Source organism: Phocoena sinus, chromosome 10, assembly GCF_008692025.1.
Source record: "Phocoena sinus isolate mPhoSin1 chromosome 10, mPhoSin1.pri, whole genome shotgun sequence".
NCBI classification, from domain to species: Eukaryota; Metazoa; Chordata; class Mammalia; order Artiodactyla; family Phocoenidae; genus Phocoena; species Phocoena sinus.
In genome coordinates, this window is record NC_045772.1 from 57,138,990 (window position 1) to 57,166,735 (window position 27,746).

Genomic DNA, 27,746 nt, shown 5'->3' on the forward strand with positions numbered 1-27,746 from the left:
CACAGTTGAGTCTTTTCCCGCCCTCATGAATGGTGTGTTCATACAGGTAATTTGCCACAGTGGAAATCAATGGGCATGAGTTGGAGTTCAAGTCTCAACTCTCCAAGCGATCTCCACTCCTCAATAATGAGCAGTTTAAGCAGCCCAAAGCATGCTTTGGCAGACAACATGCAAGAAACAATGTGCAGAGGTGAAAGTATAAAAGTAAGTTTTCAGTTTTTGCCACAAACAAGTGTAGCTCCTCACCCAGAGGAGGAGGGTGTTCCCAGATGATCTCTGAGGTCTCCATCATTTCCTGTGGCCTCAATCACCTGCAAGAGTAAGACAAGGCACAGACTTCACTGGCAAGTCCTGTAGGCCTGAATCCTCCCCTGGCGGAGGGATCCAGCAAGTACTACTTCTAGCCTGGTAGCTCTCTCAATCAGGATTTGTCATCACTCAAGGCACAGGTGGACCATGGTGCATATATTAATTTTTCCTGCAAGGTCCTTGTTTTCATTTGGCTTTGAAATACTATGGTGACTACTTTTATTATTTTTACCTATGGCGTGCGATCTGTGATTGCCATCGCGGTATATTAGAAGGTCATTTCCCATAATTTCCCCCCAGCTCTATCCAATGCACTAACGCTGTCTATTTGTAACTCAATATACCATTTCCAATGCCATGACTTTTTCATTTTATTACTCTTTTTACTTTTGGAGCTGACATACGGAAAAAACGCGACCAGTGTTAATGTTAAAAAAACCAACAACTGTATTTTTATTGAAACCATTGTTTCCTCTGTGAATAGTAGGATAATTTATACTTATTTTAAAATTTGGAATGCAAGGTTTCCTAATAACAGAACTAACTTTACTCCCCTGAAGTGCCCCCAAATACCTCCAACTCCGAGAGCTGGCCTAATATTTGCTCACTTCGTGGCTCACTCCCTTTTTCTCTTCAACTCCATTTGATATATGTTTCCCAGGACGCAGTGGAGACTGCTGGACCGAGAGGCTGGAAAATGTAACTCGGAATTTCCTACAATCTCAGCTCCGCTTTCTCGGCGCTCCGACCCGGGGCGGGAGCCTTGTTATTGTCACGTGGCCACGGGGGCGAAGCGCCCGGCAGGCCAATGGGCTCGCGCGGGCCTTGGCAGCCCCGCCCCTCGGCTCCGCCGCGCGGGGACTTGGCGCTCCGCTGCGGGGAGGAGGCGAAAAAGTTTCTTGTGCGGGCGAGGAGAGGCCTTGGCGCGCGGACGCTGCTCCCACTGCAACTCTGCCGCAGCTGGCCGTTCTTTTCGGTTTCCCTCTCGCTTCCCCGGGGCATGAAAGAACTTTACTGCCAGGACTAAAAGAAAGGGGTTTACCTGGGAGCGTTAGAGGAGGGCGCGCGCGCACGGCCCCGAGCGCGGGCGTCCACTCCCGACTGGAAGTTGGTGCAGGGCCCCGAGCGCGCGCCGGTGCGGATCCCGGGTCAGAGCGAGGGACTGCAGGACCGCGATGGGCGCGTCGAGGTTCCGCGCGCCCGCGGCGGCTCTGGGATTGCTGCTGTGCGCGGTGCTGGGATGCGCGGGCCCTGCCGAGGGCGGCGGCCGCGGGGACCTGGGGCCGCCTTCTGGGGTCGGCGCAGAGCGCCGGTGCCCCGTTCCGTGCCGCTGCCTCGGGGACCTCCTGGACTGCAGTCGCCAGCGGCTGTCGCGTCTGCCCGAGCCGCTCCCGACCTGGGTCGCTCGGCTGTAAGTATTCTTCCTGAGGGCGGAGGGGGAACCACTCGAGATTCGGAACTGCGGGCGAGGGGCCAGGATGCTCGGCGCACAGCAGCTTTTTCCAGGGCACCTCCTCTTGGCCCGGGCCTCCAGCGGCCCTCCGCGGAGATGGAAAAGGAGCCGACCGGGCCTCAGTCTCCTTCCATCCCCCAGCGCCTGGCGGGCCGCGCAGGTGGGCCCTGAGAGCGCCCCACCCGGCCGCAGGTGGGCGAGGGGATGCAGCCGCTGACAACTCCCAGGGGCAGAATCGACGTCCTGCGCCTGGAGCTCGCCTAGGGGGGCTCAGATGCGAGCCCTGCCAGGCCGGGGCGGGAGAGTTGGCAACCTGCTGCCGCCCTGAGTTCGCAGTTCTCACTTTGAGAGGATGATCCCGCGGCTCAATAGTTTCTAACAGGTTCATGCCACTTTTCGCGTTCCCAACTAGTAATCGAACGCGCTCCTTTCGTTTGGGAAGCCCCCTCTACAGAGTTAGGTCACTGTCCAAGCTGTGGTAGACATCCTTTTGTTGTTCTTTACCCTGGGCTTAATTTCGCATTAGTAAATTCCCCTCTTCGACCAAACTGTAAGAAGTTGGCAAGAGTGATCAATGGATAAGGAAGGGAAGGAACTAGAGTTGTTTCAGAACCGAGAGCGTGATTTATGTAGCTTCTCAGCAGGTCCAGAAGGTTTAGGAGAGAGCGCTGGGTGCTGCTATGCAAGTTTGGGGATGCTAGATGTGAAGTCCGAAAACCTGAAATCACTGCCAACTGCCAGAACGAGGAAGAAAATGTAGCTTAGTTCCAAATGTCATCTTATTCTCTCCCACTCTCGTTTTGTTAAAGTTGGAAGATTGGTGCAAAATGTAAACAGTCAAAACTTGTGTTTCTTTTTTTTCAAAGTAGCTATCCTGTTAAAATAACAAAAGTGCAGTCCATCCTTAATCCTTAGATTTGGCTGTAGCAGAATTGCAGTGGAAATTTGAAACTCTGGAAACAACTCTAGTCGACTATCCAAACATCCAAATAATAGTGGTAGGAAGTTTAGTCAGGTGGTTTAAGAAATTGTGTTTTTAAATCACTGTGCTCATCAAAGTCTTTACTTGGAGAACTGTGGACCATCAAAAGCATATTCTTTGTATTAATATGCCTCAGTTTAATAAAAAAAAAAGTAGAAGTAGAGAGTTTTAGATTGATATGTAATCTCTTATCATGGGATGTCTTGTTTAGTAGTTTTTATTACAATTGAAGGAGGAGATAAGGGCTTTAACCTAAAGCAGGAAGACTTTCAATTAGTTGTGGCTAATTCTGTTCAATTGCCTCTTGTGGAGGTCATGTTGCCTTATTCATGAGATGTGAATGGCTCTATTGACATCATATGGAACTGAACATTTGAATGACTGGAGGTGAACACGTATGAATAATAGAGGGATGAGAAAGAGAAAGAACACAATGCTTCCTGGGCTGTGTTTAGAAATGCTCAAATCATTCACCAGATCTAACTTATATTCAGTAGTTTCTCAATGTTAGGTGGCCTATCGGATCCTGCCAGGGTGCAGGATATTTTTGTGTGTGAATATCTCTTTTAAAAATTGGATATCTTAAAAAAAAAAAAACAACAAACCGGATTGCTCTTGATTAGAAGTTGAGTTAAACCAAAAGGGGTTTGATACCTATTCAAACATTGTCTTAAAAGTAGCTGACCTAATTAGGATTTTGTTTTGCAGATAATTTGGTGGCACACTAAAAACAAATTACAGTTTATTTGGTTAGCACAATCTTTAATTACATTTCCGCCAGCAGTAAGTTGTCTTAATACAAGTCCACATTCCTTAAATGTATGCGAAAATAAGTTCCACTTGTACAAATAAGCACTACTGCCTGTTGTCAGAAACCCTGCTGTGATCACTCATTGGACAGCTCTGTCATTCTTGTACTTGTGTGACTTTGTAGTTGTCACCAAACCATGTGGTCCAAATTCTTTATTGGAAATGTTTCTTTTGTTTGTGCCTCAAGCTCTAGAGGTCTCCTTTCTCCACCTTTGAAAGGAGCAGAAAAATACGTGGAATTGAGCTTTAACTTCTCTTTAACTTGGTATTTGGAGCAGGAGGCATAAGATAGCTGCTTCTTAAATTTTACATAATTTGAAAAGCTTTTAAGGAGACTGTTCCCAGAGTTCAGAAATAAGTAGAAAATGCATATTGTTCTTCCCCATATCTTAACTTCCTTTTCCTCAGGTAATTAAGAAAGTAAAAGTTCTCCTTAGGAATACTTCATGAGAGCACTCTTCAGAAAAAGTTTGGTGTCTAGCTTTTGTTTCATTTGTTGAATTGGTAAGTTAAAAACTTAATCTATTTAATGTACGTGTGTATGTATTTTTTTCCAGTTTATTCAGTTGTAATGTACGGCCATAGGAATCCCATGTGTGAAAAGTTGAATTGTTTGAGCTGTAACGTCGTCATATTGTAGTTAGTTCTCTTTTCAAAAAGGAACTTTTAATCCTTTAATGAAAGTGGCTCTTAAAACAGTCAGTATTTTCAGCGTTCCTTACAACTGCCTTTAAAAGCAGACTTGAGTTTACATCTAGAGTGTGTGCTTACAACGAGTTGGGAGCCCAAAGAGGAGTGCTAGTTAGAATATGTTTACTTAGCCAAAAGAGGGAAAAGTTGCCCAATTATCAAGAAGAGTTTCAAGTATTATTAAAATCTCAGTGGAATTTCAGAACTATTTGTCTTCTCACATAGAAAGCTTTGAGTTAGCTGGGCTCAGGCAAAAAAAGTCTGAAAGGTACTTTCTGCTGGTGTGGCTTCTTTAGTGTCTGCCTGTTATAAATCCTCTGGTTCGTACCAAAATTGGGGCTCGGGTTAGGGGTATTAGTCCTTATGATTTTCACAGCCTTTTTTCTATATTTTCCAGACTAAAACTTGAACATAGCAGGCTGATTTATGAGTCACTTTGGATCAGTGTCTTAAAACAGCTACAGCTTGGCTTTTTGTTTTTCAGCCTTCCAGATTTCTGCTGAATTAGCAGCTCTGCAGGCCCCAGTGGGATTGATTAAGAAGCTGTGCTGGATTTGCATTTTAAAATTTGACTTGAAGTCAGATTTCCAAATGCTAAAAGGAAGAAAATGAGAGCTGGAACCAAATGTTGTATATTAATTATTTTCCATATATATTTATTCGCTTGCTAATATGCAGGAAAAGAGACTTCTCTCTATTGTGTAGAGTTTGGTTTGCAAGTGTTTGGCCGGCTGAGTTTTGGGTAAATAGTTCACACCTCCCTACCTCGCCACCTTTCCCATTTATTAACCTCATTACAAAAAGTTTTTTAGGAAAGGTTTCTGGGGAAGGTGGTCATTACTGGAAATCTAAAAAAACAAAGAATCTGCCTTCCTTATTGAATGTAATGGGGTTTAAGAAAACATCAACATTGTACAAGTTGAATTTGTTTTTAATGGTCTAGCCATAAAAAGCAATACAAGGAGATTTAGGAAAATATGGCATCCTTTAATCATTTCTGAAACATAAACTGTATTAAATCTAAATTTAGGTGCATTAAAAGTTTCATGGCTTTAAGTATTTAGCAGTAAAAGTCACTTCAGGGATGATTTTTTTTTTTCTTCCCCATATAATGTGGTTTTAATAGTACACACAGCACTGGAATGGAAGTGTGTCACAATAACTGAAATATTTAAGGTTGCCAGCTCCTGCTTCTGGATCAGAAGTGAGGGGTCCCCAGCATGTGCCCTGTTCTCTGAAGGCACAGTTTCTCATTTTACAGGTCTTTTGTTGGAGATTTCATCCTGTTACTGGTCAGGAAAAAAAAAAAAGTTAAAGCACACCATCTTTTTATTTTTTTCCTCACGGGATTGCCCTGAGAAATAATCCTTAAAATGAAATGAAAAGTGGAATTTTTGTTTTTTCTAATCAAAAAGAAAATCACCTGTGTGAGCTGGAAATGCCAGATGGGTGCCCCCTTTCCACTGAACACTTGAAACAATAGGGGATGCAGTTGTAGGCTTAGTGCAACGTTCTTTAGTTGAGTGGGTCCAAATGAGCCTTTCTGTTGATTCAGGCTACCTCCCAGGTGAAGACCTCTTTTCCACGGTTGTTTTTTAAAGCCTGTGGGAAATCTGTGACTGTCTGGGGTGCTAAAAGCACACAGGTTTTGTCTGAATCCTAACGTGAGCCGTGGGGCCCATGGTTTCCTTGATGAACTCCAGATGGATGCGAGCTGGGCCGTGAGGGAAAGTGTCTGGTTCCAGCGTGGGGAGCATGCACAGCAGTGGTTGTAATTGCAGGATTTTTATAGTTTAAAGACTGTGCCAGATTTTTTTTTCATGTTATAACTCTACCGGAACAAATCTGCTCATGTCTGTTACTGTCTGGTAGGTCTTTAGGCAAACATGTTTCAAATAAAACCTTTTGCAAAAATTTTTTTTCTCCTTTTAGGTGAAATAGAGAAATCCAGGTTTATTGTCAAAACAAAAATTCAAAGACTGAAAGGATCTCTGATTTCTAATTGTTACCCTAATGGACGTGCACAAAGTAACACTGCGCTTCTCTGGATGTGATTTCTCTGCCTTTTTTTTTGTTGCGGGAGGCATACTTAGGTATTGATATATAGCAAATGGTTCCTGCTTTTCTCCAATCAAGTCTGGTTATCTCCGACTTCAGTTATTAAAAACTCTTCACTTTTAAGCACTGAAGGAATTGATCTAGGAAGGGTGGGTATGCCTCTTTCAGCGGGAGAGCTTTCAGCCATCCTGTGTGGCAGCCTGGTTTTCAGTAGCTGTTCAGCCATTTCATTTTCCTTAGACCAGTTTGAAGGCACTTAGTGTATTGACCAATATAACCAAGTATTTGCCGGATTTTGTTTCACATTTGCATCCTCAATGCTGAGCTGACGTCCTAGCCTAGAATACTGCATACGTAGGCGGATTGGTTTATGTCCTATGGAAATGGTTACTAAGTTATATTGAGTCTCTGAGTTAGAGGCAGGTTTATTTTAATAATTGAAAAGAAATCTGATCACGGATTTCTGAACAGTCTACTAAGCTTTGTTAGGTGGTTGATGTGGTTTAAATTATACATTATATTGAGATACTGAGATTTGGAGAATTCAGGAAAGCAGAGAGTTTGGGTCGTTTCCTACCTGCTCAACACACACACACACACACACACAGCAGTACTTTAAACAATTTGGTGCCTTAACCCAGGGAAACAAATATGTGTGAAAAGGAATTTCTACTTTGACTGTAACAAGGACTCTGATGCTTAGTTTTGTGATAATAAGGTTTCTTTAGAGGTTTTAGTTTCAGCAGCCTGACTAATTAGACACTTTTCATAAGCTATGACTTCATCATATCAAGGTGGAAGTGAGGAGTTGGTAGTGGATGGGGAGGGTGAAGCAAAACAACCAGTTCACAAAGGATCTGTTCACCCTGGACCAAAACCCATCTCCTAAAACATTTGTGGGCTTGGAGCATTTGAATCTGCCAGCCTCCTGAACTAACTTTGTCCTCAGAGTTTGTATTTTGGAGTTTGCCCTCTCGTTTATGGACAGGATGGACCGATTATTTCTTATGCTGTCGCTAGTGTTGAGAGGAGTTCATAAATCCACTCTGTCTTGCCCATCATGAAGCATTATTAGTGATTTTTGGAAACTACTTATAATTTTATTTTTGTGTTTTCATAGGGACTTAAGTCACAACAGATTGTCTTTCATCAAGGCAAGTTCCACGAGCCACCTTCACAGCCTTCGAGAAGTGTGAGTTCAGCTACTTTCTGCTTGCGGTTGGAATCAAATGTACCACCTATCACAGTATTTAATTGTAAAGAACGTTTGGGTTACAGGGAATTATTTAAAACTTTTAATTTGGGAGGGATCTTTAAATAATGTTATAAAGTTTTCACCTCTGTGGATTACAGATTGCATAATCTGCTTCTCTCTCTCTCTCTCTCTCTCTCTTTTGGCATTTATAGGAAACTGAACAACAATGAATTGGAGACCATTCCAAATCTAGGGCCAGTCTCAGCAAATATTACACTTCTCTCCTTGTAAGTGAACGTTAGGAGGGTTTTGAATGTATGTTTGCGGGGACGGGGCCGGGGGGTGGGGGCGGGAGGGGCAGTTCCATATGGGCTAGAGTACAGATCTTACAAGCAAAATAAGCTTCCTTTAAACTGGTTGACTTGTTTCCTAGCCTCTCTCTCTCTCTCTCTCTCTTTCTCTCTCTCTCTCTCTCTCTCTCTTCTCTCTCTCTCTCTCTCTCTCTCTCTCTCTCTCTCTCTCTCTCTCTCTCTCTCTCTTCTCTCTCTCTCTCTCTCTCTCTCTCTCTCTCTCTCTCTCTCTCTCTCTCTCTCTCTCTCTCTCTCTCTCTCTCTCTCTCTCTCTCTCTCTCTCTCTCTCTCTCTCTCTCTCTCTCTCTCTCTCTTTCTCTCTCTCTATCTCTCTCTCTCTTTCTCTCTCTCTCTTTCTCTCTCTCTCTCTTTCTCTCTCTCTCTCTCTCTCTCTCTCTCTCTCTCTCGCGCGCGCGCGCGCTCCTAAATTTTAAGTATCATTGTAACAAGAACACTTAACACGATGCTGTTATTGCTGCTGTGGCCTTCAAGACTCAGAGAAGCCGCCTTCACCCCGTAGGGACATGTATTTAATTATGGTGACTAGGACTTAAATTCTGGTTATCACTCAATGGTCTGCATGGGATCTGTGGATTCGGTATTACCTAGTTCCTAGTGGAGAACGATCGGAGTTATTTTGGGAGGAGAAATGGAGTCGGTAATGAAGCACTGAGGCATCCTCTTTTATCCTCTTTTAAGTGGGGCGCCTGCAGTGGAAATCAAGGTCCAGAAACATCAAATCAAAATATTGACTTGATACAGTTAAAATTCAATAGGTCATTGAAGTTAGAAATATCATTGCATGTTATTTTGCAGTTCTGAGTTTTCAGATAAGAGTAAAATTGTCTTAAATTTTGTGTATTATTAGGGCAGATCTCGTGTTTATATTCATGCAGTGGAGATGTTTTGGAATAATGTTAACTTTTGGCCTAAGACAGCATTTAGAATGAGCATGGTTTGATTTCTAAAATTAAATAGTCTACCCCCTTAATCTTGAGTAATTAAAAAATATATTTAAGCCGCTGAAGTTTAAAATGTTTTCCTCTGTCAAACAGCTTAAGAAAAAAAGCACCATTGTTAGTTGTATCTGGGAAAGGTGTTAGGAGGGTTGAAATTGTACAGTAAATTTCAGGAAATCTGTTCAATTAATTACACTGATCACTACCCGATTGCTTACATCTGGTGATTTATAGAGGTTTGTTTTTACTGAGGGCCCAGGTCAGCTAAGTCATGGGTACAGCCGCTGTGTCTGCTTTCCTCTGTTTGAATGAGAACTAAGTGACATTTGATACTGATGGGGTTTTTCCAAAGATCAGAAACAGAAAGGAATAAAAGAAAAAGCAGTTGGTATTTGACAAATAAACACTGAATTTAAAAAAGGTTTTTATGCTAGCATTAATACCTGTTTTGGCTTTCCCAATTGCTTAAAATTTTGGAGTCTGAATGGAATACTGCTTTTGGTATCCTTAACATCTTTAGCTATTCTCATTTGACCACTGGGGCCTATTTAAATCCCAGGGAATGCCACTTCCTTGCCCTGCTGTCCTTGTCCTGTGTATTGGCAGATACTGTCAGCATGTTCAGGGGGTCTTGAGGGTCACTGCATGATTCATGGCTGAGAGGGTCTGCGGTAGAGTTTGGGAATCTGGGTGGGATGAGGAAAACAATCTTCTCTTTGGCATGGTATAGAGGTGAAAGCGTAAGAACTTGTAAGGAAATTAGAAAGTTTGATGAGAAGTAAATAACCTAGTGATTTTTACGTAGTTTGTAGTTAGAAAACTAGAAACCTTCAACATCTGAACTCTTCTCCATATTTTTGTTTGTGTTTCACTTTAGTGAGTGCTGAATAAACTTTACTGAACTCGAATAATCTCACTTTCTTCCCCTTAATTTGTCGTAGTACGTCTAACCAGGGATTGCTTTGTTCCTCTTATATAATGATAGATCCTATTTATTGCCTAGATCACATAGACTCTCCAAAGAGTAATTTATGTCACAGACCTGCTAATTCCATGTGCATGGTAAACATTGTTTTTATATCTGTGAAATATCTTGAAAAATTTACTTCTCTGGCTGTTCTTTTCTGTAAATGTTTTGTTTCTTCTGTAGGCTTCTTTGGATTTCGTAATACATAGTCATTGTTTCTAAAGCACTGTTAATTTCCGTCTTGCATAGGGTAGACTGTTTTTGTTTATATAGAAGCACTTGAAAATAACCAGAGCCAAAAGTCAGTACTTAAATACATTTCTGAAATTTCAAAAAAAAAAAAATGTTAAACCACATAACATGGCTCAGATTAGAAATTTGCGGGCTTCCCTGGTGGCGCAGTGGTTGAGAGTCCGCCTGCTGATGCAGGGGATGCAGGTTCGTGCCCCGGTCTGGGAGGGTCCCACGTGCCGCGGAGCGGCTGGGCCCGTGAGCCATGGCCGCTGGGCCTGCGTGTCCGGAGCCTGTGCTCCGCGGTGGGAAAGGCCACAACAGTGAGAGGCCCGCGTACCGCAAAAAAAAAAAAAAAAAAAAAAAAGAAATTTGCTATAGCACCACAATTAAATCCCATATCTTTCCAAGTAGTTCCCAAGACTATCTGACTTCTGTCAAGATTTCTTTCTTATACCATTGCTGCTCTGTGCGGTGAGGGCCTCTGCCAGCTGGACGGCCTGGATGCAGGGAAGACTGTACCTGGTAAGACCTTCCTCTTCTCTCAGCTGCAGGAGCCAACAACTAATATTGGGTCAGTTGTCACCCATGGCCAGAGATGAATTCACTTAGGGACCAGTTCTGATAATGTCAGGGAAGCCTGGTAGAATGCCAGCATCTTGGAATGAAGGTTGGATGAGCATTCAACTTCCCCACTAACAAAGCTCATCTCTGACCATGGGAATTTTCAGGAGGTAAAAGACCTGAATGGACTTGCTTTCCTTTGAATCCCACACAGCAGTAGCTCAGAAGTCAACTGGCACGCTGTGGGCAAAACATGGTTTGTGTTTTGTGTTTATTTTTCTTAATTTCCTAGCCACACTTGGCAGGATGGTATATTTTAAGGGAAGAAGTGGAATAATCTTTGGAATGAGCATATCTTATACTAAAACTGTTGACCTGGCATAAGCGAGTTGATTTTACCGGATGTGATAGTTCTGGCTTCTTGTATGTTGCACGAGCTGCCCAACTTTGGACATTTTTGAAACCTGTAACCTGAGTTAGGGCAGGTTTGAATCCATAAGTTATGTAACGTTACTGTTGAACAAGAGACCTTATTAGTCATAAAATAGAGCTAGTTGGGGTCTTGTCTTGACACTGATCGTTTATATGGTATCGTCCAATATGCAGGTGCTTTGCCTGGTATCTTAGACTCGAAAAGGTTTACATGAAGGAATGTCAAAGGGAGACCTAGATTACTGGTGAAAATGTAGATTTCCTGACCCCATCCCTAGAGATTCTGAATTAATGTGGTTGGGTGGGGCCCAAGTAAATCCATTTTAACACATCTACTTGAGATTCTGATCAGATATTACATACATATTTCTGAGTTACTGAAGAGGCCAAGTTGTCATAACCAGATAAGCCTTTTTTCATTATTATCTCGAAGGTAGAGCATTTCTCCCAAGTCCATCCTTTTCTTCATAACCTGTCATTTTTTCAGAGATGACAGTGTCATCCTTCTAGAGAGGTTATTACAAATACTGATCACTTTTGCTGGTGGGACCCCAACAGGTATGCGCCACTGCCATTGAAGTGATTTAAAGCAGAGTGAGGTGATTAGTTTTGCTATTGGAAAATGTCATTCTGGCTCTAGTGTGGAGAATGGCCTGGCAGTGGCAGGAGGGGGCTTAGAGGGGCCAGATAATGAGGAATCCACCACAGTAGACCTGATGCGATGGTGGCCTGTTGTCCCATAGTGCGGCTTCTGTCGAGTCAGTAGAACAGTGATTAAAAGCAAAGCTCAAGTTGGATGGCTTGCCATTAATAGCTGGCTCTTCTCTTTGGTAATAGCTGGCTCTTCTCTTTGGTAGTTTGTGCCCTTGGGCAAGGTACAGTCTGTCTGTGCTTCCTACTCTATAAAACAAGAATAATGAAAGCACACACCTCATCAGGTTGTTGTGAGGATTGGGAGAGAGAATGCAGTGAAACCTGCCTGGCGTAAGCTGAGTGGTCAGTGGACATGAGCCACAGGCATGGGGATGACGGTCATTCATTCAACGAAAATTTATCAAAGAAACAAACAGTGCCAGGTTCTGTTTAGAGTGCTGGGGACACCACAATGAACAAAGCAGACAAAAAACTCCCTCTTACTGTGAAGCTTCTGTCCGTGTGAGGGGTGAGAGAAAAATAAGTAAACAAACTTTAAAAGAAAAGGTAACTTCAGTTCTTGATAATGGCTGTGAAGGAAAAGAAAGGAGGGCGAAGGGATGGAGAGCTCGGTCGGCTGCCCTTTAGGATGGTCAGGAAGGCTGCTTTTTGAAGACTTACCAAATCCTGCTATGTGTTCGGTGCTATTCTAAGGCCAAAGTTCAACAGTGAACAAAACAGACAGAATCCCTGCCTTCGTGGAGCTGATCTTCTCATGGAAGGAAAAAGACGGAGAGTAAAATAAATAAGAGATGGGACTTCTCCAGTGGTCCAGTGGTTAAGAATCCGCCTTCCAATGTAGGAGACGCAGGTTTGACCCCTGGTCGGGGAACTAAGATCCCACATGCTGCGGGGCAGCTAAGCCCGTGCGCCTCAACTGTAGGAGCCTGCGTGCCGCAAACTACAGAGCCCACGCACTCTGGAGCCCGTGCACCACAACTAGAGAGAAGCCTGTGCACTGCAGTGAAGATCCCACGTGCCGCAACTGGGCTTCCCTGGTGGCGCAGTGGTTGAGAGTCCACCTGCCGATGCAGGGGACACGGGTCCGTGCCCCGGTCCGGGAAGATCCCACATGCCGCGGAGCGGCTGGGCTCGTGAGCCGTGGCCGCTGAGGCTGCGCGTCCGGAGCCTGTGCTCCGCCACGGGAGAGGCCACAACAGTGAGAGGCCCGCGTACCGCAAAAAAAAAAAAAAAATCCCGCATGCCGCAACTAAAGACCTGACACAGCTCCCCCCCGCCCAAAAAAAAGAGAGAGATGTGATCAGAAGGAATAAGTGCTAGGGAGAGAGGAGTTATAGGAGTATGTGTGGTGGAAGAGGGGGAGCAGTTTACAGTTTTAAATAGGGCTGAGGGGAGGGGCCCACTGGGAATGTGGCACTTAGTTAAGGTCTGCAGGTGAGGGAGGGAGTCATGAGGAGCATCCTGGGGGTGGGGGTCATCTCCGTAAGCCTCCCCTGCCCTGTCCAGGCCCATCTTGCCTTGTATATCCAACTGCTACATGGCCATGAGATAACTCTGTTCGTGTTTTTCTCCCCTGACTATGAGGCCTCTGGGGCTGACTCTTGTTTTCCCTAGTACTTAATGCAGGTTATATGGCATACAGTCGGTGCTTAATTAGTGTATGAATTGAATTAAGGAATACGTATGGAACAACCACATGCATTTAACATGATTCAGACAGATCTCCTCCTAGAGACTTAGCCTATAGAAGAGGCTAAACATTTACAGTGGAGAAAATGCCCACCTGTGTCTCAACCTGTGTTCAGCTGTGCATGCTTGGCAATAAACAAAATAAAAAATTATAGCAACAGCAATGCTAATAATTAAAAGAAAGAAAGGAAGAACACAAGAGAAGTAATTTAAGTAGCAAAAGGATTTAGCTCACCACTCTACCCAGCGAGCGCATGGCCTGGAGTGTGTGTGAAGTGAAAGTATGCAGGAAATAAACGCCCCCTTTCCCATTTGCCTTTTGAAGTTTGTATAACTCAGACGACTGAGGATTACTAGGCTTCAGAGATAGATATATTTCCTAGCCCCTGTGCCCAGTGTGCATGGGAACTACTTCATCAGGTCCTGAACTAAAAATTCAAACTACAAAACAATGACAACAACAAAACATGAAATCGATCTGTCCTAACACCAAAGGAAAAACTGGCCCTACAGGAATCATTGAGAGAGAGAGAGAGAGAACACACGTGTGCATAAAAAACCTTTGCTGCTGTTTTAAGGGTTTTTCAGGGGTGTATCAATGATAGATGATCTTCCCCCCTCCACGGGCTTTAGAACCTGAGTCTGCCTGAGATGTGGCGCCATCACATCATGTGTCCTCCTGCATGGGAGATGCTTTGGGGATGAGAGTCCTGCCTTCCATCAGAGGCCTGATCTGATTTATATGCTATGGAGAACAATCCTGGGTAGTAGGGAGTCTTAGCAATTCCTGTAGCATGAACAGTAGTCATTGTAGAATTTGGAGAAGGGCGGTGACCTTTCTTTCTTCAGTTTTGAAACTCCTACAAGCGCAGTACCTGTGGTTCTCCCATGGCGTTTGTCATACCTCTCACTCCAGGGTTGGACTCGTGTCTTACTGAGCTCTCTGTCGCCTCAGGAGCCCAGTCCAGTCTCTGGCACATAAGAGGTTCTCATTAAATATCTGAGCAGATGAGAGATCTCGGGCCCTCGTGCGGAAGTAGAGAGACCTGAGCTGGAAATGGGGCCCCCCCCCCAGGTTTTTGTCTTGTTTCACGCTAATGACCTGTCTGACCTCAGGCAGAGCTAATGAACTCTGCTTTGTTTATCTGTAGGAACAGTGTAAGATGTCTGCCCGTCTATCTCATATGGTTCCGGTGAAGGATCAAATGGCATATTGTACATGAAAGGCTCCGGATGGCGTGAGCGACCACAGCTGCTGCTGATACAGTTGCAGTGGGCTGGGGGAAGGCACAGAGACTGGGGTGGGGTGTGGGGGGGCACACAGTGGATTCTCGAACAGGAGGGTCACCGGAGGAGAGCAGGATTTAGAAACATTATCCTGGTAGCAATAGATGAGGGAGGGAGGAAGAACTTGGCATTTGGGGTGAGTTATCAGGAAAACTTTTGCTCTCTTCAAATAGTTCCCAAAAAATCAGTGAGCACCCAATTATAATTAATAAATGAACACCGTTTCTAACCTGAGGGTTTATATAACTATAAGGTGGATTTGGAGCTGTTTAAAGTGCCCCCAGAACACCACCTACTATGTGCTGAGTGCTGGAGAACAAAGAAAAATAGCACCCGGCCTCTGCCTCCCAGGGGCTTTGAATAAATATAATGGGCAGACAGACAATAAGGAATAAAGAGATACTCCAAGGAGGAGATGCCCTGGATAATAGAGAGAAGCAGAGGAGGGCTGTCCTTTCAATGTGTGTAGAGTGAGAGGGTGAGTGAGGTCTAGACTGGGAAGGAGACTTGGTTACACTGACAGGGATCAGCTTAGGTGTTTTACAGGTTTTGGGGGAGTAATTGACTTTTTTCTTAAGCAGAGGAATGAAATAACTACATTTCAATTAAGCACCAAATCTGCTTCTCTCCTTTTTCTCAAGTAGTCATTAAACAGTGCTCATATTCAAAGTCAAGTGCCATAGACCACTCAGTAATGTGACTTTGATAATTAACAGTTATGCCTCGCCAAATACCTGTTATCCATCCACCTTTAGAACTGTTCTCTGCTCTGAGCCTTGCTGTATGTTAGGGCCACACCTCCTTTTCCCACAAAAGGAAATTGACCATTGCATGGGAGTCACGTGAGCCTGGGCTTCTGTATGCTGAAAGGAGTAGAGTTGAACTAATGACTAGAAGTCAGATCTGCAGTGTTCTGTTAACTGTGTACTGAACCCGGCACCATGTCAAGTGGGAATTCCATCCAGAAGCATGCATTCTCATTACAGTCCCCAAATCAGACTAATGAAAAATCAGTTTGGGAGACTTAAGAGGCTATTGCCTGGTTGCTTGGCACAGAATTTATTTAAATGATTCACCAAATTCTGCTTATAACTTCGAAAATACATTGTTATTTTAATAGCTCACAGCTCAGAAATAAAGCTGCATGTGGGAAAGGCAAGCATTTTTATATGTTCTCAGTGATGGTATAGCTAAGTAATTTTATAACCGTGAGGTAAAGCTCAAAGGTAAAAACAAAGGTTTTTTTTTTTAAACCAAAGCCTATATAAATCAGTATTTTAAAAGCAGTCACCAGTGTATCATGTCAATTAAGGAAATTAGGGAGACACTTCACTCAAAATGAGAACTTCAGTTTCTGGGGAATCAGGGTTCTGATGAAGTAGACACAAACTGTATCCCATCTTTACCCACATGTGGGTGTAGACGAGCCCAAGGAATTTGACCACCTTAACTGAAAAATTCATCCCCAACTGTGTGCCCTACAGATGAGGATAAATGGACTAGTGTCTTCATATGTGAAGGACATTGCATTCGAGGGCCACCACCTTCACCAGGACAAGCAAGCCAGACATTACTGTGTTTAATAGCAGTAAGCTCATGAAGCCCATGTCTTACAGAACAAACACGTAAACACCTTAATATGATAAGTTGTAATCTTTTACTGGATTTTAAAATGTGTGTATGTGATTTGCACATAAGAGAGCTCACTGTACACAGAGCCGTATGTGTAATACTCTCTAAGTTTACCTTCACATTTAATCATAAACTGGTCCCCAAAGGACACATCTGCTAGGTTTTTGTATTCTCAAGTTACAGTGGCTGTATTTGAAACATAAATTTGTGATTGTGTCATGGCTCTTTAAACCCTTCAAGAATTTCCCATTGCTCTTAGATCAGGAGCAAAAATCCTTCTCAAGATAGACAATTCTCTGCGTGACCTAGTCCTCTTTTCCTGTTAGCCTTCTAACATTCCTCGTTTCTAGGAATGTGCCAGCTTGTTCCTGCCTCAAGTCCCTTTGCCTAGAAATACTCACCCTCCCCCAGCTTTTGCTAAGTTAAGACTTACACATTTTCATATCTTATTTATTTACAATGTCTATGTTGTTATCATAAACGCAATCCCATTTTCAGTTGTATATTTGTGATTCTTTAATGTCCACTCCCACCACCAGAATGAAACTTTATAAAAGCTGAGATCACGTCTGTTTTTGTCCCCGTTGTAACTCTGTCAGGTAACTCAGCGCCTGGCATATGGTGGCCACTCAGTCCATGTTTGCTAAATGAATGACTGAGTCAGTTTCCCAGTCCAAATTAATACATAGTTAATTGCAAAAGAGACTAGTCAGTTAACCATTTTTGTTCCTGCCTCTCTGTACACACTTAAAATTATTTTCATTAATAAAACTTTGTTCCAAGGTGGCAACATTCTTAGATTTGACTTGGTGACCCAATTGGGCACCTTTCTTCAATGATGACTCTTGGAGCCCATAAAATTGACCCACAGTCCCTTGAACTTGACCTTCCAGTATAACTTGCCACAAGAACTCCTGTTTTACCAGTGTTTATCCTGAACCTACAGCATTTTCTCATCCTTTCCCTCAACTTCACGTTAGCCTTTTGTTGGCTGCTTGGAAGTATCAAATACAGCTCCTGCCAGAGACCTCTCTGCTTGTGAGGCCTGTGCTTCCAAGACCAGACAAAACAATAACGTTATAGCAGTTGCTTTCCATGACTGGGAGGCAAGATTCAACATGTGTCTCTGTCCTGGCCTAGTTACTTTTCCTCCTTCTCTCCTTTTACTGTCTGTGCTGTCCTCCACAGCCTAGAGGTATGGGATCTAGTTGTTGGTTAGAGAGACCAGAACAATGAAACAGGGCTCTAACCAGCACCTCCCCTTCTCTGTCTGGCTGCAAGTTGCTTAAGTACTAAATTCAAAACATGAAAGAAAAGACAGTTATAAATATTCGCACATCCTTTCTAGCACTTAAAGTCACCGGCCTGGCTGTCTCCCTTCCTCTCCAGAAAGCTTTAGCTGGTAGATAAAGCAGTCTCTAGAGTGAGGCTGAAGGCAGCATGAAATATTAAGGTAATATTCACTGCAAGTACCGTTCAGCACAGGATAAACATGGTATACATTCTGGGACTGTCAGTTTTACAATGTACAAGCCATTTTAAATTTTTTATAACCAAAGGAACGTACGGAGTTAGAATCAAAACGAGCATAATTTTTTTGGAAAAAAATAAGATGCTTTTGTACTTCATCACCAATGGCCATGTCATCCTGCATAAGGTATTGGCCTGGGAATAGAGGGCAGTACTCTTTAAAGATGAAGGCATGTTTACAGAGTCAGGACACTCATCAGTTCATCGTATAAATCCCTCTTTCCTCTTATTCTCCTCGTCCTGTCAGTCTTGCTTTCACTTCCTCACCTCTGTCCTCATACAAGTATCAAGAAAAGGGTGAAGGGAATTAGAAATGGTTTACTATATTATATAACTGGTCAGAGCCCATGTCATGTTAGTTTTGAGTGTCTGCATGCAATCCTTGTAACTTTGAGTTGGAAGAGGCATTTCTCACTGAAGAGAGCTCTCTGGAAGAGAGGTTATGCAACCTCCCCTTGAGCCCTTCCGGGGACAAAAGCTCACTCCTGGGTGAGGAGCTGTTCCATTTGGTATAGTTCTAATTGCTGGGACTCTTTATTTGTTAAGCTGGGCTCTGCCTTTCTGTAGTTTCTGCCTATTGTCCTAGGTCTGTGCACCGGGGAGAACAACTTCAGTCTATTTTCCGCAACGTAACATAATACTGACAAGTCTTAACCTGTAAGGTCTTCTTAAAGCTTTCTCTTCTCCTGGCTCAAGTTCCAGTTCCCATTTTCTATACGATGTGGGGTCTAGACCAGTGCGGTCCAGTAGAGCTTTCTGCGATAATGGAAATGTGTGCAGTCCGCTGAGGTAGCCGCTGGACACATGGGGATTGAACACGTGAAATGTGGCTGGTGTGATGGAGGAATTAACTTTTAAATTTCATTTAAATTTAAAGAGCCACATGTGGCCGGTGGCTATTATGCTGGGCAGTGCAGGTCTAGACTCTGAAAGTCCTCCTGTCACACTCGTCCTTTAGCATGACACTAAACTCCAGTGCCCACAGCAAGATATTGAGATGGGGTCTAATGCAGAACACGGTGGACTGTGTCTCTTGACCAGAATATGGGATGTAAATGAAGCATAACATCATGTTAGCTTTTTAAGGACCATGTTGTATTATTGGCACATACCAAGTTGCGGTCAGCCGAGTCTATTGTCATTCTCGCAAGAATTGCTTCCAAATAGGCCTTTTTTAAATGATTGATTAAAAATTCAAAACACTGCCTTTCCCCAGCTTAATTTCTCTAGTTGCTTCTAGACCATCATTTTAGTATATTGAGAGGTTTGGGGTCATATCATCTAATGGATGAGTTGCACTTGATTATTCACATCTCTGTTCATATTCATACAAACGTTGACAGCACAAGGCCACAGGTAGCCTCAGTAGCAGACCACTTAGCATCTTCCCTAAAGGTCCATGCCAGTCTCTGAATAAAGACTAAGGATGCAAACTCACTTGTCTGTGTGATCATCACCACCGCATGTTCTGTGTCTTATTCACAAGGACAAGTTAAGTACTTGGTGAGATCAAGACATTCTGTGTTTGTGATGTTCCTAGCCCATTGGTCTGTGGACCATATCAGAAAAATAAAATGACATTAATTTAGCCTGATGTGTTCATACAGGATTAATCCCCCGTATGAGAACTGTTTATTAATCTGAGGTTCAGAATAATGATGCCACGTTTTCTGGTTCATAGTGTCATCTTAAGGTAAAATTTACATAGGCTAATTTTTTGTTAGACTAAGTTGAATGATATTTCAATTTAAAAAATTACAATAACTTGTGAGGGAAGGTTTTTAGAGAAGAACTGGTCTTATTCACTGATCAGATTCCCATTAAAGACGTCCTGTAAGGCACGGTGGACTGAGCACATTTGTTTCCCTCTGCTCCATCCCAGAACCCCCTTAAAATGCAAAGAAAGGACTAAAGTGTACACAGACAGGAACAAAGAGAAAACAGGAGAGGAGACAGTCCAAATGAAAGATTTCATTAAAATCTTTCAATCCTGCACCCAAGCTGTAAATGATTTAGAGAGAGTGGAGTGAATCCCAAAAGAAGCAAACGCTTTTTTTTTGCAGAAGCTCGGGATGCTTCAGGAATTCAAAGTCGGTAAAGATAGGGATGCAGAGTAGGACTGAAAATGGGGGATTGGTGAAAACTCTTTTATAAGAAGCAGACCTCCAGGTTCCCCCTCCAAAACTTAAGGCCCAGTGACCAACCCTCCCTTGATGGAGGCAGAAAACTAGAAGTTTACTCTCTAGAGAGTTGAAACGAGGTCTCTGGAATTTGGGGCACAGGCCCAGCTTGGGCAAGGGGTGGGGATTGAGGGGAGCATCTTCTGCAGTCAGGGAAATTAAGTCTGATCTGAATATGAGGATGACAGTCCTCCCCTCAGCTTATGTTCCTGTTCACCTTCCCAGATACTAGCAGTCAAGCTTATCCCCACCAGCCTGGAGGTTGGAGGATCTGAGCGATTAGACAGATGCATGTGGATCCATCATGAAACGGACCACCTGTGGTGAGACTCACCAGTCAGCAAGTCCTTGCCTCACAGCCCTCAGCAAGCTTTCCAGGGCCGCTTTTTACTAAATATGAGTGGATAGCCAGTGATCACTGTCTCTTGAAAGGGTTTGTAAGAATAAAGTCAGAGTCCAAAATACATAGGAAGAGGGAACCAGAGACAATGGAAGGAGAAGGGAACTTCGAAACAACTTAGTATCTCCAGAGAGAAGAGAGATGTTATATCCACAAAATAAGAAAAGAGTAGTAAATAATAATAATAAAAGGAATATTTAAGAAATGGACCCTTAAAAGTTAAAAATATAGTAACAGGGACTTCCCTGGTGGCGCAGTGGTTAAGAATCCGCCTGATGGTGCAAGGGACAGGGGTTCGAGCCCTGGTCCGGGAAGATCCCACATGCCGCGGAGCAACTAAGCCCGTGCACTACAACTACTGAGCCCGCACGCCTAGAGCCCGTGCTTCACAACAAGAGAAGCGACTGCAATGAGAAGCCCGTGCACCACAACGAAGAGTAGCCCAGCCCCCGCTCGCTGCAACTAGAGAATAGCCCACGAGCAGCAACGAAGACCCAACACAGCCAAAACAACCATAACGAAAATATATATATATATATTTATATAACAGACATTTTAAAAAGGTAATAGAAGTGTTGGAAGACAGTTGAAAAGCTCTCAGAAAGAACCAAAAGATAAAAAGATGGAAAACTGGAGAGGAAAAATAAGAAAATTAGAGGATCAACTTGCAAATCTAATTGGAATTCCATGAAGAGACATCTGTGGAAATAGAAAAGAGGAAATTATCAAAGAGGCAAAAAAATTTCCCAGACCACGGAACACACATCTCTAGGTTGAAAGACCCTACTGAGTGCCAGCAAATGGAAAAAAAAAAAAAAACCTACACTGAGGGACATTACTGTGCTCTTTTAGAACATCAGGGTTAAAGAGAAGCTCTGAGAGGAGGAAAGATCAAATACAAAGCAGGTCACCTGTAAGGATAAATAGTGGTTCTCCCCTCGCCAGTGTGAGCCTCACAGCATCAGCAGCATCTGGGAACTTGGTAGAAATGCAGATTCTCGGGTCACACCCAGGCTTACCGAAACGGAAACCCCGAGTGTGGGGCTCAACAATCTGTGCTCCAAGAAGCCCCCCACTCCCAGTTCTGGTGCCTGTTGCAATTTAAGAAGCACTGGAGTTGAGAAGCAGAATGGCCTCTGGCTCTTCAAACTTACATCCTTGAGTGTTGTGATAGGGTAAAACAGTCTTCAAAACCCTAAGGAACATGGTTTCTAATCTCAGCTCGGTACACGCCCAACTGTCAATCCCATGAAGACATTTCCAAGTATGAAAAAAAAAGTACCTCTACAGATGGTTTCTTAGAAAGCTCATGGAGGATATGCCCCAGGAAAATGAGGTAGTAAACCAAGGAAGACTGGGCAGCCAGGCAGTGGGACTCCCCTAGGAAAGAAATCCCCCAAAAGTGAGGCCAGGATCTGTAAGAGGCTACAGTTTTATATGATGATTATGTGAAGCCTCTGTAGCAAATCTGGTCATTTGCTGAATTGTCATCCAAATCCACAACTCCTTAGAGCTGGAAGAGGACATTTCCTTCCATTTCCTCCCATTGACAGTGAGAAAATCAAGGTTTACAAAGTATGGTAGATCAAGACGTACAACTGGGAACAGAATCAAAATCTACTTGCTGGGGAGCTGTGGTATGAACTGCTGCTTCAAAGCGATCCTACTTTTGACAGGTTGATTGATGTATGGAATCCCAGTTTTATGTTTACTTTTTCTGGCTGGCAGCTGTGGTGGTCATACCACTTTCTGATGGATGTATGCATCTTGAACCACAGTTGAGGTACATCCTTATGGGTCAATTTAAAGCTTGATCTAGAGTTTCAAGACTAATTAAGACTATTTGGTCACTTCAGAATCTTGAATCCATTCACTTAATCCTGAGTTTTGGGAACCAAATATGAATCAGAGATTTTCTTCAATCACAAGTAAATCACAAACTTATGGGGAGACTCAAACTCACAGCTTAACCATAGCAGTGGTTTGACCTGTGAAAATGGCTGTGGAAGACCCTGCCTCAAAAGAGAGGTAGGGAAAATTTTTTTAATTTTACTAAACGAAAGTAGAGTTAATTTTTACTGTATATACTTCAATTATTTCAGATTAAAATAATGATTGAGTAAGTGTCTTGTTTAGGATCCTGTTGTCTTCTAGGACCTGCCCTTAAATTTCTGTTTACATAAAATAGAATAAATAGACTAAATAGAATTTATATTTGGGAATCAAAAAAGGTTTTTTATGTGGTGTAAATGAGTTTCCAACTTATATTTCTTTTTTCAAGCTTACATGTATTATAATTGGCACATAACTAGGGCCCTGATTATTGAAGATCTCTGTTTTAAAACATTGTGGGCAACTTTATCATGTTCACAGTCCAAAAGATAATTATATTTTTTTTTTTTTTTTTTTTTTTTTTGCGGTACACGGGCCTCTCACTGTTGTGGCCTCTCCCATTGCGGAGCACAGGCTCCAGACTTGCAGGCTCAGCGGCCATGGCTCACGGGCCTAGCTGCTACGCGGCATGTGGGATCTTCCCAGAACGGGGCACGAACCCGTGTCCCCTGCATCGGCAGGCGGACTCTCAACCACTGCGCCACCAGGGAAGCCCGATAATTATATTTTATGTTGACCTGACATTTAGCTGAAAGAATGGATTCTTTGCTCCTACGGTGGCTCCTTTGCTGCTTAATATCACTGCTTCTTCATCAAGAATCTTTCTTTTGCAAAAGCTTCCTCAGTTGGCTTTATCCTTAGATGCCACAGGAGCAGTGGACCAGTCTAAACATGTGTTCTTTTAATGAAACTTCTTAATTATCTTTTTAGAAAAAAGAAAAAAAGATGAGCAGAGACAGTTTATTTTTATCTGCATGGGAGAGGTTCTTTGCTTGCTAAGTCTCTCTGCTAAAAGAAGCCTAATATTATGGGGTGTTAGTTATTCCAGCCAAGGTAGTTTTCAAGGAAGCTTTTTTTTGGTGGGGAGGGGGGGTAGGGAGGGGAGAGGAGTTATTGTTGGAAATATAAGTGATCTTTAATGTGTTTGCAAAATGTCGTGTTTTCTTTAACAGCTTGTAATACCTTTATAAATGGTGTTAAACCAGTTGCTTACAAGTTACATATAGCAATCAGTATTTCCTTGGGGCCAGGCCAACTGTCCCAGTCAATAGAGTTAATGTACTTGCTCTATGGTTGTGTGGAGTGACCACGGATTCAGCAATTTTTTGGCTGCAGTAACTGAATTGGATTTCAGGGATGTGGTCGGAGTAATGCATTCTAAGAAAGGGGGGCATTGCAACATGTTAAAAAAAATGGTTTCAGATTAAATTTCACTGCACATGCCCTCTCTAAAAGGAAAATGCCACACATGCATACCTTCTCTAAATAGCCAAGTTTGCACGTCTTTACACATCGAGCTGCAAAGCCTTCAGCTGCCTTTATGTTGTGCAGTAGGTAGGAGACACCTGAAACTATTGACAGATATTTCTTATTCACCAAGAAGCTACACTTTAATTGGTTTCAGGAATTCCAGTGTGACAAAACCTGATATTCTGGTTCCTCACAAAGAATATTCCACTCTGGGACTCTCTTCTCTGACTCCAGAAATACACTCATACCATTTATATCCACTTAGGTATGCATAAAGTTCTTTTGAGACTCTCATGCTTTCTGGAGATCACCGTGAGTCAAAAAGAACCAATCATCATCGTACCAAGCGGTCAATAACCTCATAGATTATATTTTACTGTTATTAATCTAGTCCGGGTTTACATTAATTGCGGGTGTTCCGAGTATCAGAACAAATGCACACATTTCTTATATATAAGAATAACACATTTGTCCATGTTCCTAGTGATTACAGACCTGAAAATGCCAGAACTGGGCTATTCTGGTCAGTAGCATCTCACACCTGAGCAAAAGGGGACCCCCTGCTTTAGAGGGCCTCTCGTACAAGCAGACAGAACACAGGGGTAGTGAGTAGTGTGGATGGGAACTCCAGTAGTGCTGAACTGGGTCCCAGTGTCCAGAGGCTGCAGAGCTGGAAACCTGAGCCTGTATGTCAGGGGAGGGGGAAAGCACGGCCTGTGCCCTGGAAACCAGAGGAAGAACGGTGCTTCACCCCCAAAACAGGTGTCCAGGCAGACCGTCGCCATTGCCCCTCCATCCCTCCTCTGTCCTCTGTACTTCCTCTTGCCTGTCCCCCACCCAGTCTTTGTCCCCACTGCTGCCAGAGAAGTCTTTTCAAAATGCACATCGAATATTGTCACCCCGCCGTTCGAAATCCTCTGTCCTCCTCCCTCTACTTGATCTTGAGACAAAGGCCAAATGCCTAACATGGTTTACAGGGTCCCACTTGACCTACTCTCTTCTCCTCCCAGCACCTCACTCGTCAACTTCCTCTTTCTCCAGTTTCCACTCATTTCCTCAAGGGAAAGAAGCCTTGCTTTGGTCTCACTTGCTTCTGCCTGGAACTCTAGACTCCTCCTTGCCACGGAAAGTTTTGCTGACGCCCACACCCCTCCCATCACTTTTTAGGAGACTGTCCTTTCTTCTTCCACTTATCCCTCTGGTGTCCACTCCCTTTTGCCTGCCTGTTCTCCCCCACTAGAATTTCAGTGCTGTGAGGTCAGGGACCATATCCGTCTTGTTCGTTGTCAGATCTTCAAGACCCTCAGAGCAAATATCATCCTGCCAATAGCATAAGTCGGGTTTGCTTCTGCTTAAAGGTATTTGGCAAAGGCTGAAAGGTGAAATTAGCGACGAAGTGAAACCATGATTGTTGGGCCTGAGAAGCCAAGGCTGACATACCTGGGCCTTCTGTTATTCCCATAGCCTCTGAGAACCCTGAGGGAACCATCTGCATTCCAGCTGACCAGGCCCCCAAGTCTGTGTTTGTCTATAAGGGACTGGTTATACTTGACCTCAGCAATGATTTGACCATGGAACGCCTTGTACTATCAACAAACATAGATGACCAAAATATTCGTGGTCGGTAAGATGGATTTGCACAAGGCTGAAACGTCTTCCTATGCTCAGAGTACAGATTTTTGAACAATGGAAAGATGACATTTCCACATTAACTTAAGTAATGGAAAAAGATAGTTTGTTTTGTGTTGTTTTTTGTTGAAGCCTTGCACATTTCCTGCCAAAACTATTAATCAACTGCAGTGCTTTAATATGTTCATCAATTTTGGCATTTATCCGTATTTGGAGAAAAATTGAAGCTGGAGTTGAATTGAATCTTTGTCTCCTAGAAGTGGTTCCTGTGACCCACTCTATTATGAAGTATGTTTATTTTGAGGGTTTTAGGTGATTAAAAAGATTTTTTAATCTAGTTTTTTAAGGTACTTGTCTTTTTTTTAAACCCTTCTTGTTTGACATAAAGCAAGTTTTTTTTTCTTTTATTTTAAACTCGTACCTATTAGGTGGTTATTTGCCAGTTAGTCTGAGAGCTCATATGAAACTGGTGTTTGGATTTAATTCAGTTCCATTAGAACAGAGTTAAAATTTTGTGATACAGGGACCATTATCCTGGCAGTTGTAAGGGATTTTTGTGCTAGGAAGCAGTGCTGACAAAGACGCACTGTACAGGCTCCGTTTATAACTGAGCACTTTCACGCTGCAATTTAGGAGGTGTGCGGCTCAGGAAATGGCCGGCTTCAGCTGGAGCAGACTTGAACTGCAAGGAAAATTTTATTCCTCACTCAAGTAATTGGCAGTTTTAATACCTTGTTCATAATTACCTTATAAACAAACGAATACACAAACCGAAGATTGTATGGCCTGTTATCTAACTTGTAGCCTTATTTGAGCAACATGATAGACACCTGTGGGTCTCCCTCTCCCTCCCACCAGAAACCAGTTTGCTCCATTTATTGCAAAAACCTATCGCTGTCCCTTCTTGTTGTTAAATGTAAGCATAGCTGTACTAGCTAGCCCCAGACAACCTGGGGTCCAAAACCAGATGCAGAATTTGATGGGCGGCAGTGGCTGTGGACTGGAGGGAGAGGGAAGGAGATGAGAGGGGGGTGTTTCAGGGTTACTCTGCTGTTTGTGGGGGGGGGGCTTCCTGGTAATGCAAACATTTGGGTTGTGTTTTTAAGAGAACATTTTTGCCCCCTAAAGTGCGGTTTCCTTTAACCCACACACCCTGACCCTGAGGCCCTGTGGCTTGTCTCTTGGACTGAATCCATCTCCAGGATGTAGAAATTGACTAATTGTCTCACTTGCATTAGGCTGTACCTCACAGCTAGATCAAGGGGTTTATACACTCAGGAATCCAGATGTGGGAAATGGTCAGAATCAGAGGTCATGGCTGACTTGACTCTAAACAGAATCTGTAAGACTTCATGGGAATCTGAGGGGCTTGATAGTTGTGACTTGTACATGGGACTGCTAACCGCGCCTCCCCCCCCACCTTTTTTTAACCTTACTATTATCACAGAGTTCAGCTGTTAGGGTATACATCACCCCTGCCTGTTACCTTGTATAGGATTACTTTAAAAATGGGGTTAGATTTTTGGATGACTTGGGTCAAAAAAGACGATTCCCCGACAGTCCTTAGAAGTAGCACAGGGAAGATTTTTCACAATATTTTGAGAAGTTTTGTTAGTTCATTGTTATTTAAAATGTACAACCTGGTTTCTCCACTTACTGGGGAAAGCAGCACCTGGCATTTGCACACATTCAGGAAGCTGGTCTTCTACTCTGTTGGCTGCCAAACACGTGCAAACTCTTGGTGACCCTCTTTTCCTCCTGAGGTGCAAGCACAGACTGGGGGGAGACCCGTTTCCAGGGCATCCTTAGTGTTGGCATGATGAGGGCTCAGTGAGCTGGTGTGGATTCCCACAGCAGTTTGGAACCAGTAGCTCAGCAGTTTTGCAAGAGTGGGAAGTTGCGAGACTTTCTGGAGGTGCATCTTCACCTCCAGAAAGTAAGAACTTAATTGCCAAAATTAAGTTGTTTGAATGTTTGAAACTGTGTTCTATGAAACAGCCTTCAGGGCTTGCTTTGTGATCAATAGGGACTTAGTCTGTGAGGTGGCCTGGGGGGAGTACTTGGACTTGTTAGGTTAAAAGCTCTAGTTTCCTAATTTAAACAGCAGAGAAATGTTATTATGATTAAATGGCATAATATATGAACAATGCGTAGCATAGGGCTTGGCATCCAATGCCCTCAGCGTTATTAGATTCCATATACATTCCAAGACGGGGATAGATATACAGCCCTGCTTTAAAGGAGCTCACAGTATGGCAGAAAAGACCAACAGCGCAAAAAGTGCTGTGTCACGCACAGCAGAGGATCTTGTGAAAACACGTAAGAGGTGCTCCTAACTCAGGAACCTTCTGTGATGGTGAGAGGCCTGAGAGTTACAATAAT

At 43.3% G+C, this 27,746-nt stretch overlaps 1 protein-coding gene across 2 annotated transcripts in view; it reads left to right on the forward strand.

Annotated features, from left to right (window-relative positions):
• The first annotated feature begins 1,181 nt into the window (after positions 1-1,181).
• LRIG3 (leucine rich repeats and immunoglobulin like domains 3) overlaps positions 1,182-27,746 on the forward strand; it is a 47,320-nt gene continuing 20,755 nt past the window's right edge. Inside the window, exons 1-3 of one of the 2 annotated variants that reach the window (XM_032646851.1) lie at positions 1,182-1,720; positions 7,423-7,494; positions 7,710-7,784. In XM_032646851.1, coding sequence (XP_032502742.1) covers positions 1,485-1,720; positions 7,423-7,494; positions 7,710-7,784 — 383 coding nt within the window. In that variant the 5' untranslated portion in view covers positions 1,182-1,484. The remainder of the gene's footprint in view (positions 1,721-7,422; positions 7,495-7,709; positions 7,785-27,746) is intronic. The other variant, XM_032646852.1, reaches the window with a different exon arrangement.